General features: G+C 44.0%; 1 protein-coding gene across 2 annotated transcripts in view; it reads left to right on the plus strand.

The window, feature by feature from the left end:
- MYO1D (myosin ID) overlaps nt 1-12,461 on the plus strand; it is a 188,037-nt gene that overhangs the window by 34,296 nt on the left and 141,280 nt on the right. For both annotated transcript variants that reach the window (XM_039331715.1, XM_039331714.1), the window contains exon 2: nt 11,539-11,747. In XM_039331715.1, coding sequence (XP_039187649.1) covers nt 11,539-11,747 — 209 coding nt within the window. The remainder of the gene's footprint in view (nt 1-11,538; nt 11,748-12,461) is intronic.

Raw genomic sequence — 12,461 nt, forward strand, 5'->3', positions numbered from 1 at the left:
CAGTTAAGTGAATCAGTGCAATTGTTAAGTCAGAAACCCAATTGTTAAGTGAATCCGGTTTCCCCATTGACTTTGCTTGTCAGAAAGTCGCAAAAGCTGATCACATGACTTTGGGACACAGCAACAGCCATAAAATGAACCAGTTGCCAACATCCAGATTTTGATCACATGACCATAGGGATAGTCAATAGTTATAAATCAGTGCTGTTGAAACTTCGAATGGTTGTAAGTCAAAGACTACCTGTATATTGAAACTTATCCCCTCAGATAAAAATTTCTATCTTATAAAAAGGGGGAGAGTTATTTCAACAACTATTGTAATACTTCATGATATCTGATACTCCCAAGTAAGAGGTCAGATTGCTTCTGCTGGAAAACAATTGTGTGGCATGTGGAATTTAGCCAAGAAAGCAAGATAGTCAAGATAGTATCCATAGGAAACGAAGTAAACGGATTAAAGCACCTCTGCTCTTTAAACGATATTGATAAGCTTGTAGCGCACTATGTGTAATTTCTTTATTGGTTTGTATTCTTGATATGTATTGTTCCTGATGTAAACAGTTTCATTCCTCTTTTCTTTTACTTCATATCAGAGAAATAATACTATTAATAGCACTGAAAATGTGGTACAGGTAGTCCTCAACTTACAACAGTTCATTTAGTGACTGTTCGAAGTTACAACAGCACTGAAAAAAGTGGCTTATGATCATTTTTCACACTTAACGACCATTGCAGCATCTCCATGGTCACGTGATCAGAATTCAGATGCTTGGCAACTGATTCATATTTATGACCGTTGCTGTGTCTCTGGCTCACGGGATCTTCTTTTTTGCGATCTTCTGGCAAGCGAAGTCAGTGAGGAAGCCGGATTCACTTAACAGCCATGTTCTTAACAGCTACAGTAATTCACTTAACAACTGTGGCTAAAAATTGGGCAAAATTTACTTAACAACTGTCTCACTTAGCAACAGAAACTTGGGGCTCAATTGTGGTCATGAACGGAGGACTATCTGTAAATGTGATCATGCTAACAGTTTTCAAAGAAGGTAGAAAATTGGACTCTGAAAAAAGAAAATGAAAGATATTTTTTCAGAAAAGTGATAGTAATTGACAATACTACGCAAGCTTGCTTAGAGGTAAGTCCCACGGAGTGGGTTGGTTTTTAAATACACACTTTCCAGGATGTTTATTTGATTTTCCAATTTAGCCTACAGTCTTGGTATTTCTGGATACTCCCCCATTTAAATTCTATTTAGGCGTGACTCTCTTTAGCTTTTTAAAAATCATATACCTGCTGCCAAATGCTGCCACCTGGAATTTATTGGACAGTAAAGACACTCAAGTTGGTGTGGCATTTGATTACTGCATCCGTGCCAATTTCTTGCAGTGTTGTAGAAGTAGTTTGCCACAGCCTTCTTCTGGGAATTATTTTTTTTTTCTTTGAGTTTCCAGTGTAACTCACTGCTCTGAGAATTCAGCAACTAATCAAGATTAACCCTGCCTAGCAGGTGAGATCAGGCAACATCATTTAGGCACTGCCATTCACATTAAGTATGCACAAAATTCAAGCCAAAGACAAAATTCAGTTTGTAAAAATGAATTTTACTGTTTTATTGGGATCCTCTTAAATCAGTCAGTTTTGCTTAGACAGTAGCCAATTAGGGTTTATAGAATAGGTGATATTTCTAAAGTACTGATATCCAGTAAATATGAATTATATTCAGAGCTTTAAAAATAACCAATATTTCTAGAGTATGTCAGATGTCTAAATGATTTGGAGTCTTGAATTTCTGTACTCCTAAGACAACAAAAGTATAACAATATTATAGGAGAAAAGCCAAATTAATTTATATTTTCCAAAATCGGTAGAAAAGATACTATTAGAATTAGATCCTTCCAACAAATGTTATTAAAAGGAAGAAGCTTTTGTGAGCTGTGGCTCACTTCATCAAATGGATGGAGTGGCTAAACTGAAGTAGGATTTAAATTGGGATGAAGTGGAGAGCTTTCCCTTTAGGGATTGGGTAGCAAGCCCATACTTAAATAGAGGCAACCTAGCCTAAGCCAGATTTTTAAAAGAAAGAAAAACCAACAACAAAATAATGCCAAAATGGAACCAGATACTGTCACAAGCCGAGATGCTTATTTTCTTTCCAGATTTACATCAACAGCAAATAGCTCAACAAGAATCAGTGGATACAAGTTTAACATCAGGACTCAAAACAAATTTGAAATAATATTAGGATTTTCAACATTCATGGATGTTCTGTTGAGGATTTTAAAATAATCATTTTGGAAAAATGAAATTTTAACTACACAATTCTATAAGAATTACATGACTTTAGAATCCTTGCAAGCTTTTATTCTCAGCCTAGGTTATCTGGCAGAATAGTATAATCTATTAGTAAAATGAATTCCAAGCACATATATCTAGATATGTAATTCTAGCTTCTTGTCCCTAGATATATGTACCTTTTGCTAAATATAAAAATTTGATTCTGACTGTTGCCTTGTTTTCCTTTTGTTTACATGACTTTTATATATACAAGGTGACTAGAGAAAGCCAGTTAAAATTCAGTCAGAGGGATGGCAGCGGAAATGCCTTGTTTTTGATTTATTGTGTTTTCTAGGAAGTCATTCAATCCTCCATTGCCTTTCTTTTGTTTTGCTCTTCTTTCCTAATGTCTGTGGATAAAACAGACATTCCAAGCTTATTTTCACTCTACAGTACAGTACGGGGGAGGAATGGCTTAGGATATTTTCTGATGCACATAGATAGAAAAGCATTCATGTGTTCCTCTTTTTATGATTTGACTTTTCCTTCTTTTTGTCCAAGATTTTTGCTTTGTAGTAAATTAAAATTGCAATGTGCCAGAAAAACATTTTTTCTTAAAGCCTTATCTTGTGAATTGAACTACATTCTCTAGTAACTGGCTACTTTGAAATATACATCCATTCCTTCATTATCAGTAACAGTTAATGTGAATGAAAAGGTTGAAAGTATATGGAAATCAGTTCCCTGGGTGACTTTTAAATCTTTAATTCTAGTTTAAATTAAAGGGGAAATTATTTAGGCTTTTAAGTAAAATCCTTTTTCTTTTGTGATCATCGGTCCCATACCTGTCACCGTGGGTTTTTTTTTTTTCTTGTCCAATATTTCTGTGCTATCATAGAATATACTACTTTAGAATTTAGTGTGTGTTTGTGTATGTGTGTGTGAGAGTGTGTATGTACTATGGCAATAGGCCAAAAGAATGGTTTACAGTTGGCATGGACCTGTTGGCAACCTTTGAATTAAATATGTTTCCTTTCCAAGATTCCTTTATAGAAGAATTTGTTTGCCCCAGTTCAGAATGCTGTACAAATAAAATAATTTGTCCTTTCACTCTCCTTGCTGTTTTGTCCCGTACAGGAAAGGAGGGATACAAATGTGAAAAGAATGGCATTTCCTACTCAGGGAAATTGGCTGTCCTCAACACTGAGTTGAAAAATGTATTAAAAATTCAAGTATAAATTTATGTTTCAGAATATCAGTAAAAGTGGTATGCCTCCATTGTAGAAAAATTTAGCAGAATTCCGAATTTTAAGGCAATATTTATTTATTTTATTTTATTTTTAAAATTTATAAGCCGCCCCACTCCCGGAGGACTCTGGGCGGCTAACAATAAAAACATCATAAAACATAACAAAATAAACAGTACAAGAACAGTCATCCAGGGGTCAGATTTTATAAACCCCAGGCCTGCCGGAAAAGCCAGGTCTTAAGCAGCTTACGGAAAACCAACAGGGTGGGAGCGGTCCTAATCTCTGGGGGGAGCTGGTTCCAAGATGTGGGCACCATCACAGAGAAAGCCCTCTTCCGCGGCCCCGCCAAATGGCACTGCTTGGCCGACGGGACCTGAAGGAGGCCCAGCCTGTGGATCTAACCGGACAAAGGGAATTATGAGGTAGTAGGCGGTCTTTCAAATAGCCTGGCCCTGAGCCATACAGGGTTTTAAAGGTAATAACCAACACCTTGAATTGGACCCGGAGACCAATAGGCAACCAGTGCAGCTCACGGAGGATAGGTGTAACGTGGGTGTATCGAGGAGCACCCACTATCACTCGCGCGGCTGCATTCTGGACCAACTGTAGTCTCCAAATACTTTTCAAGGGTAGCCCCAAATAGAGCGCATTGCAGTAGTCCAGACGTGAGGTGACAAGGGCATGAGTGACTGTAAGGAGAGCCTCCCGGTCCAGGTAGGGTCGCAACTGGTGCAACAGACAAAGTTGTGCAAAGGTCCTCCCAGCCACAGCCATCAAATGATGTTCCAAATTCAGCTATGGATCAAGGAGGACACCCAAGTTGCGAACCCGCTCTGAAGGGGGTATATTTTCCCCCGCAAGAGTCAACACTGGACAGTCGACATGATCCTTGGGAGGCAACATCCAAAGCCACTCGGTCTTGTCAGGATTGAGCCTGTTAACCCCCATCCAGACCCTCACGGCTTCGAGGCAATGGCCCATCACATCGGCCGCTTCACTGAGAGAGCTCGGGGAGGAGATATATAACTGGATATCATCAGCATACTGATGAAACCTCACCCCGTGCTGTCTGATGATCTCACCCAGCGGCTTCATATAAATGTTAAATAGGAGGGGGGAGAGGACCGACCCCTGCAGCACACTGCATTCAAGGGGCCTCGAGGTTGACCTCTGCCCTCCCACCAATACCGATTGCGACTGGCCAGAAAGGTAGTAGGAGAACCACCGTAAAACGGTGCCTCCCACTCCCACCCCTTCAAGTTGTCGCAAAAGGATACCATGATTAATGGTATCAAAAGTCACTGAGAGGTCAAGTAGCACCAAGACAGAGGAATAACCCCTGTCTCGGGCCCGCCAGAGATCATCCATCAGTGCGACCAAAGCGGTTTCTGTGCTGAAGCCGGGCCTGAAGCCAGATTGAAAAGGGTCTAGATAATCTGCTTCATCCAGAGACTGTCAGAGCTGGAGCGCCACCACTCTCTCTACAACCTTCCCCAAAAAGGGGAGATTGGACGGAAGTTATTTGAGTCAGCCGGGTCCAGGGTAGGCTTCTTGAGAAGGGGCCTCACAACCGCCTCCTTCAAGGATTGCGGGAAAGACCCCTCCCTCAATGAAGCATTGATCAACACCTGGAGCCAGCCTCGTGTCACCTCCTTGACAGCCGAGACCAACCAGGAAGGACATGGGTCCAATAAACAAGTGGAGGCGCTCATTGCTCCCACTGCTCTGTCAAAATCCTCAGCGTTCACAGACTCAAATTCATCCCATAAAACTGAGCTAAGACCTGCCCCAGTCATCTCAGAAGGCCCTGCCCAATCGGAGTCTAGGTCTGTCCGAATTGGAGCGATTTTGTCTGATAGGAATTGCATAAATTCCTCCGCTCTACCCTGTAAGGGCTCCCTGGCTTCCTGAACGTTAAGTAGGGAACGGGTCACCCTAAACAGGGTGGCAGGGCAAGATTCTGCAGACGCAATAAATGTGGAAAAATGCGAATATTTTGCCGCTCATATCGCCACTAAATAAGTCCTAATATAGGCTCTTAGAAGTGTCCGGTCGGATTCAGAGTTACTAGCCCTCCAGCGTCGCTCTAGACGTCTTTTCAGATGCTTCATCTCCCGTAGCTCCTCGGTAAACCAAGGTGCCCTCCGGGATCCACAATCACGGAGAGGTCACAAAGGTGCGATCCGGTCTAACGCCCCTGATGCCGCCTTATTTCAAGCAGCGACCAAGGACTCTTTTAGGAAGATAGGGGGAATCTTAAAGTGACATGGGAAATTAGTGTTAAGAGAAGCATTTGACAGAGGGAGAAAACTAGGAAAGAAAATCAGAAAGGAAGGGAGAAGAGGATAGTTGGTATATTTAAAAGGAAAGAGGAAACACTTTTGACAATTCTGGTTACACCTTAATTTTATTGTTAAACAAAATTTTAACTGCTGATACTACTTTATTTAATTTTGCAACATAAAAAAACACAGCTGAGATATTGTTCTGTCCAGATTTTATATTCATCTCCAGAATAAACTTAAAAGAAATTATGCTACTTCAGACCAAATAAACCCAATTTCTCCCCATGGTGAAACATGAATTTGTTTTTGGTTTTTTTGCCTGTACTGTTACTTATATTTTCAATGCCACGTTTAATGATAATACATTTAAGTACAACTGCTATCTGTCTTGTGAGGAGCCAATAATTCTTATATAAATCTGGTTGAGATTTTTTTTTTAAAAAAAAAATAGCAATCCAGATCTTATATAGATATTATACGTATATTGTTTTTGGAATTACTGAATCAGTGTATAACTGTTGTGGAGCTGAATAGTGAATAAATTATATCAACCATATCTGCATTCAGTGCAGATTGGAACCATTTATTTAGCAACCATTCAAATTACAGTGACACTAAAAAAATGACCTACAGCATCTCCACAATCACATGATCAAAATTCAACCAGCCTGTATTTACGATAGTTTCAGCTTCCTGGGGTCCTGTGATTGCCATTTGTGACCTTCCAGCTGGCTTCTGAGAAGCAAAGTCAATGAGAGAAGTTGAATTCTTTAATAACTGCATGATTCACTTAACAACTGCAGTGATTCACTGAACAACAGTTGCAAGAAAGGTTGCGAACTCAGGCATGACTAAATAAACACCTTTCCTAGCAAAAGAAATTCTGTTCCCTATCGTACATTGAGGACTACTTATAACAAAGGAGCCCAAACTTTTATCACCTTATTTATTTATTTATTTATTTATTTATTTATTTATTTATTTATTTATTTTATATGCCGCCCAATCCCAAAGGACTCAGGGCGGCGTACAAAATTAAAACAATCATCAACAATAAAACAATAAAATAATACAATCATACAGCATGTCCGATCATATCCCGCCCCCCCCCGGGGACATCAGCCCCAGGCCTGCCGGAACAGGAGAGTTTTAACGGCTTTCTTAAAGGCCGGCAGGGTGGGAGTAGTTCGAACCTCGGGGGGAAGTTGATTCCACCAGGTCGGAGCCACCACAGAAAAGGCCCTTCCCCGAAGGCCTGCCAGCTGACATTGTCTGGACAACGGGACCTGAAGGAGGCCCAATCTATGGGACCTCACCGGTCTCTGGGAGCTGTGCGGCAGTATGCAGTCCTGTAAGTAACCTGGCCCTATGCCATGAAGGGCTTTAAAGGTGATAACCAACACCTTGAATTGCGTCCGGAGACCCACAGGAAGCCAGTGCAGCTCGCGGAGGATAGGTGACACGTGGGCGTACCTTGGCACGCCCACAATCGCTCTCGCGGCTGCATTCTGAACCAACTGCAGCCTCCGAACGCTCTTCAAGGGTAGCCCCATGTAGAGCGTGTTACAGTAATCCAGTCTTGAGGTGACAAGGGCGTGAGTGACCATGAGTAAAGCCTCCCGGTCCAAATAAGGCCGCAACTGGTGCACCAGGCGAACCTGGGCAAAGGTCCCCCTGGCCACAGCCGATAGATGTTGTTCCAAATTTAGCTGTGAGTCCAGAAGGACACCCAAGTTGCATGCCAGCACTGAGGGAGGTAAATTTGCCCCCCCCCCAGGACTAATGATGGACCATCCAGTTGACCTTTGGGAGGCAAGATCCAGAGCCACTCGGTCTTGTGAGGGTTGAGTCTAAGCCTGTTCACCCCCATCCAGACCCTCACATCTTCCAGGCACCGGCAGATCACGTCGACTGCTTCACTGAAAGGACACAGGGTGGAGATATATAATTGGGTATCATCTGCGTACTGATGATACTTCACCCCATGTCGCCGGATGATCTCACCCAGCGGTTTCATGTAGATGTTAAAAAAGGGGGGACAGGACCAAGCCCTGAGGCACCCCATGATCGAGGCGCCTAGGGGTCCATCTCTGTTCACCCGCCAACACCGACTGTGAGAGGTAGGAGGAGAACCACCGCAATACAGTGCCGCCCACCCCCACCTCTCCAAGACGACGCAGAAGGATACCATGGTCGATGGTATTGAAAGCCGCTGAGAGGTCAAGAAGCACCAGGATAGAGGAATGACCCCTATCCCGGGCTCGCCAGAGGTCATCAGTCAGTGTGACCAAAGCAGTCTCAGTGCTGTAGCCGGGCCTGAAACCAGATTGAAAAGGGTCCAGATAATTCGTTTCATCCAAGGATCGCAAGAGTTGGGACGCCACCACCTTCTCTACAACCTTCCCCACAAAGGGGAGGTTGGAGACAGGATGGAAGTTCTTCAAAACAGCTGGGTCCAGGGAAGGCTTCTTGAGGAGGGGCCTCAAGAAGCCTTCCCTGGACCCAGTAGTGATGGTAGGTTAAAGTCCCCCAGTACCATAAGTCTGGGGAACTCCACCGCCAACCCGGCTACTGACTCCAGCAACGCAGGCAGGGCTGTTGCAACGCAGCTGGGAGGTAGGTACGTCAGCAGCAAGCCCAACTGAACCCGTGAACCCAACTTCAATAGGAGGGACTCACACCCAACAACCTCCGGGGCAGGAATCCCACGAGGACTCAAGGACTTCCGAGCGATGACTGCCACTCCCCCACCCCTGCCCTGATGTTGAGGCTGATGAAGCACCACAAACCCATCCGGGCACATCTCCGAGAGGGAAACACCCCCCTCAGGGCCCAGCCAGGTTTCGGTTATACATGCCAGGTCCGCCCCGCTGTCCAATATTAAATCACGGACAAGGGGGGCTTTGTTGACAACGGACCTGGCATTAAGCAACAGCAGCCTACAACTAGGGCCCTGTACTCCCCTGTCACCCGTACTACAGGATGAGCCTTTTGAGGGGCCGGAACAAGGAATCGCTCTAATATAGCGAGTCCTCGTTCCCCAAAGATGGCCTGCCCCTCGGCTCCCACCATATCTGCCCATCCCAGTCATAACCAGGATGCTCCGACCTTCTCCCCTCCCCGGAGTACCCCCACCCTCACCAGCCTTCTCCCTTTCTGACCAGACTAGCTTTCCATACAGACCAAGCCCAAAGGTAAGTCCTGCCCCCCCCTACTTTTGCTATTGCACTCAGCAGAGGGGGTACCAGGCTCCGCCCCTGACTCCACCATTCTCATACCCCAAACACTCAGTACACATTCACACTCAATTTATATACATAAAAATAAAAATATTCACATTCATATGCCCTAAATACAATAATAAAATTTATACATAACAGGGCCACCATTCATCTACATACATACACATACCCACAACAAACATTCTCTAAAAAATATTGCCCCTCTGTGTCCCAGGCTGGTCCAATGTGGCCGGCTAGGTGATCATTAGGTCCTTGTCTTGGGGCAGCCCGTACTTGGCCTTATGCTCCTCAAAGAGCTGGGTCAACTTCTCCAAGTACCTCTCGTGCAGCTCATCAATGGCTTCTCCGGACATCCAACAATTGTGTAAAGTCAACCCAGCCACGGCGGGACTGTAATTCGTCTTCTTCCACGGGGTGCCAGTGTAGGCCGGCTCCTCCGGCCTGCTTGACAGTCTCCCCAAGGGCCCGTTCCCCAACGCCAGCCCGCCGCTTTCCCCGGTGGGACCCGGCAACAGCGTACAATTGAAGCTGAAGGTGCTGGCCTTGTTGTCACGCTTCCTCTTGTTTCTGGCCATCACCATAACGGCGACGGTGGCAGTTGCCGCCGGGGCAGCGAGTGAAGTCACGTGGGGAGCCCAGGTCACCAGAGAAGGCCCCGCCATGGAGCCCGAGGAAAATGACGCGGCGGCGGCAATGATGGCGGAGAAAAAGGAAAAGGAAGCCGCACGCGGGGCAGCGAGGGTCGGCTGAGCGCCGGGCCGGATTGCCCAAGCGGGTGGCTGCGGCGAGGCCTGCCACTGCGGGGGAGGCTGCGGCTGCTGGTGGGGCAGGCCAGCACTCTCCAGCGGTAGAAAGTTGAGCTGTGGGTCGCCGCCACACGGGACGCAGGATATGCCAGGCGGCGGGGACAAGGCGGCAGCGGCCTCCAGGTACAACGAGGCGGCCGAGGCGGCGGACGAAAAAGTCGAGGAGGCCGAGGAGGAGGCCGGGGCGGCGGGCTGGCAGGCGAGCTGGCTCCGAGGCCTATCTCCTCTTCCCTCGGTCAGCTCTTCCAGCCCAGTATTTCCCACATTCAAAGCTCCAGCGTGTTTGTTGCTGCCTCAGACTGGAATTCTCTAACTATGAGCACAATTTCATGAAGATTATGTAGCATCCTTGAATGTCTATTTGTGACTCAGCTTTACCACAATTGCTAAGTGAATTACTACAGATGTTAAGTGAATCATCCAATCGTTAAGTGAATCTGGCTTCCCCCATTGACTTTGTTTGTTGGGAACTTACAAATGGTGATCAAATGATCCCTGGATGGTGCAATTGCCACAAATATATGCTGGTTACCAAATGCCCAAATTTTGCTCACATGACCATTGGGATACTGCAATGGTGAAAATCAGTCATAAGCCACTATTTTCAGTGCTGTTGTAACTTTAAATGGTCATTAAATGAATGGTTGAAAATCAAGGACTATCTGTACTTGGTTTCATGTTTCTAGTGGAGCTATCAAATAAAAATTTGTCATATCTTGCCTTGTGATTGATGAAGAACAGTGTGTAATGTTTGAGAACAAACTGGACTGAGATTCCATCAGCCATCAAATCCTGTAGAGTTAAGAAACAGGCTGATGAGGTCTAGAGGTAAAGAAACATTAACAGGTTGTTGTGATGCAGAAATAAAGTTGCTCTAAATAAAACAGGAGGAGAAACTATTGCCCCAGACTCAAAATATTTTATCGTTTACCATGAACCAAATTTAAAAAGAGCCAGTTGGGTCTAATGGTTAAGGCCAAGTTAAAAAGTGGGAGGCCATGAGTTCAAGTTCCACCTTAGCATACAAAACCAGCTGAGTGTCTTTTGCAAGTCATTCTCTCTCAGCACAACCCACCTCACAAGGTTGCTGTTGTGGAGGAAAAAGACAGGGGAAGATTTGTTGGATATGTTTGGGTAAAATTAATAAAGCTAGTACACAAATAAATAAATAATCTGCAATGCTATTTTTCTGTAGTGGCTTGGATTCATGGTATACTGGTGGAAAAATTAAATTCCCAGTAGAAAACTACAGATTTTTGACATGACATTTTGCATGTTAAATATTAAAATCTTGTTTTTAATAATGCTATTAAATATGTGCTGTATTACATATTACTATCACTGGAGATAAAACTTTAGGAATAAATCTGTGCATACATTCATGAATGCCCAGAATTTTTAGATTCCTAATCCTGTTTCTATATTTACATAAAGAACTTAAAAGACATACACAGTGTACATAATTCTGCCTGCACTTATATAAGAGTTACTGATGTAACTCTTCAAATACTGCTTACTTATAGTCAATAAATTCTTTGGTCATGAGGAAAAAGTATGATGAAATGAGCTTCTCCTTAAAGTACAAAGCTAGTGTAAGTTATACGATATTCATTGTCTGCTTTTTAATGTTTTCTAATTTTTCATTATCCTTTTCTATTGTCTTTGTCTTGCATTGTTTAGGTTTGAAAAGGGACGGATCTACACATTCATTGGGGAAGTAGTTGTTTCTGTAAATCCTTACAAGAATTTGAATATCTACAGCCGTGATACAATTGAACAATATAAAGGGCGGGAGTTGTATGAGAGGCCACCTCATCTCTTTGCCATCGCAGATGCTGCATATAAAGCTATGAAGAGGCGATCAAAGGACACATGCATTGTAATATCAGGTGCGTCAGAGATACCTGTTACTTCCCATCATGGTGATATTTTAAACAAAACTGGAAGATTATATTGCATTGCATCCCAAACTAACAATGTGGTGGTTTGGTGTAAAGTGTAAGTCCAGCTTGGCTAATAAGTTCTATGATTGATTATTGAATGAGTGAATGAGTGAGTAATATTGGTTTGTTCATTCATTCATTTGTTCGTTCATTGATATTAAATGGCTGCCTATCTAGTAAATGTAATTAATTCTGGGCAGCTAATAGCACATTAAAACAATAAAAATTATTATTAGTAAAATTAAAAAAAACAAGGGTGGTCACCGAAGATGAACCCAACAAGACAATACAAAACATGGGACCCATCTACTCCCTTGTCCTGGAGCACATAGAGTGCTTAATGGAAGGCCAGCAGAGTCAAGGCCAATCTGATCTTGAGGAGGATATGGTGTTCCAAAAGACAAGTGCTTCAATAAAAAAACAGGCGTCCAAGGTCCCATAAGACAGTGGTTCTCAACCTTTTTATACGGCGCCCCCTGTGCAGCACACATGTGCGGCGCTGCCCCCTACGCGGCACGCATGCGCGGTGCCATCCCCTGCACCGGCTGACAAAAAAATGGCGGATCGCGTTGTTTGGCGACCCCCGTGAAATGGTCATTCGACCCCAAATGGGGTTGCAACCCACAGGTTGAGAACCGCTGCCATAAGATGACATTCTTT

Source organism: Crotalus tigris, unplaced genomic scaffold (assembly GCF_016545835.1).
Source record: "Crotalus tigris isolate CLP2741 ecotype Arizona unplaced genomic scaffold, ASM1654583v1 scf7180000024437.13266115, whole genome shotgun sequence".
Lineage (NCBI taxonomy): Eukaryota > Metazoa > Chordata > Lepidosauria > Squamata > Viperidae > Crotalus > Crotalus tigris.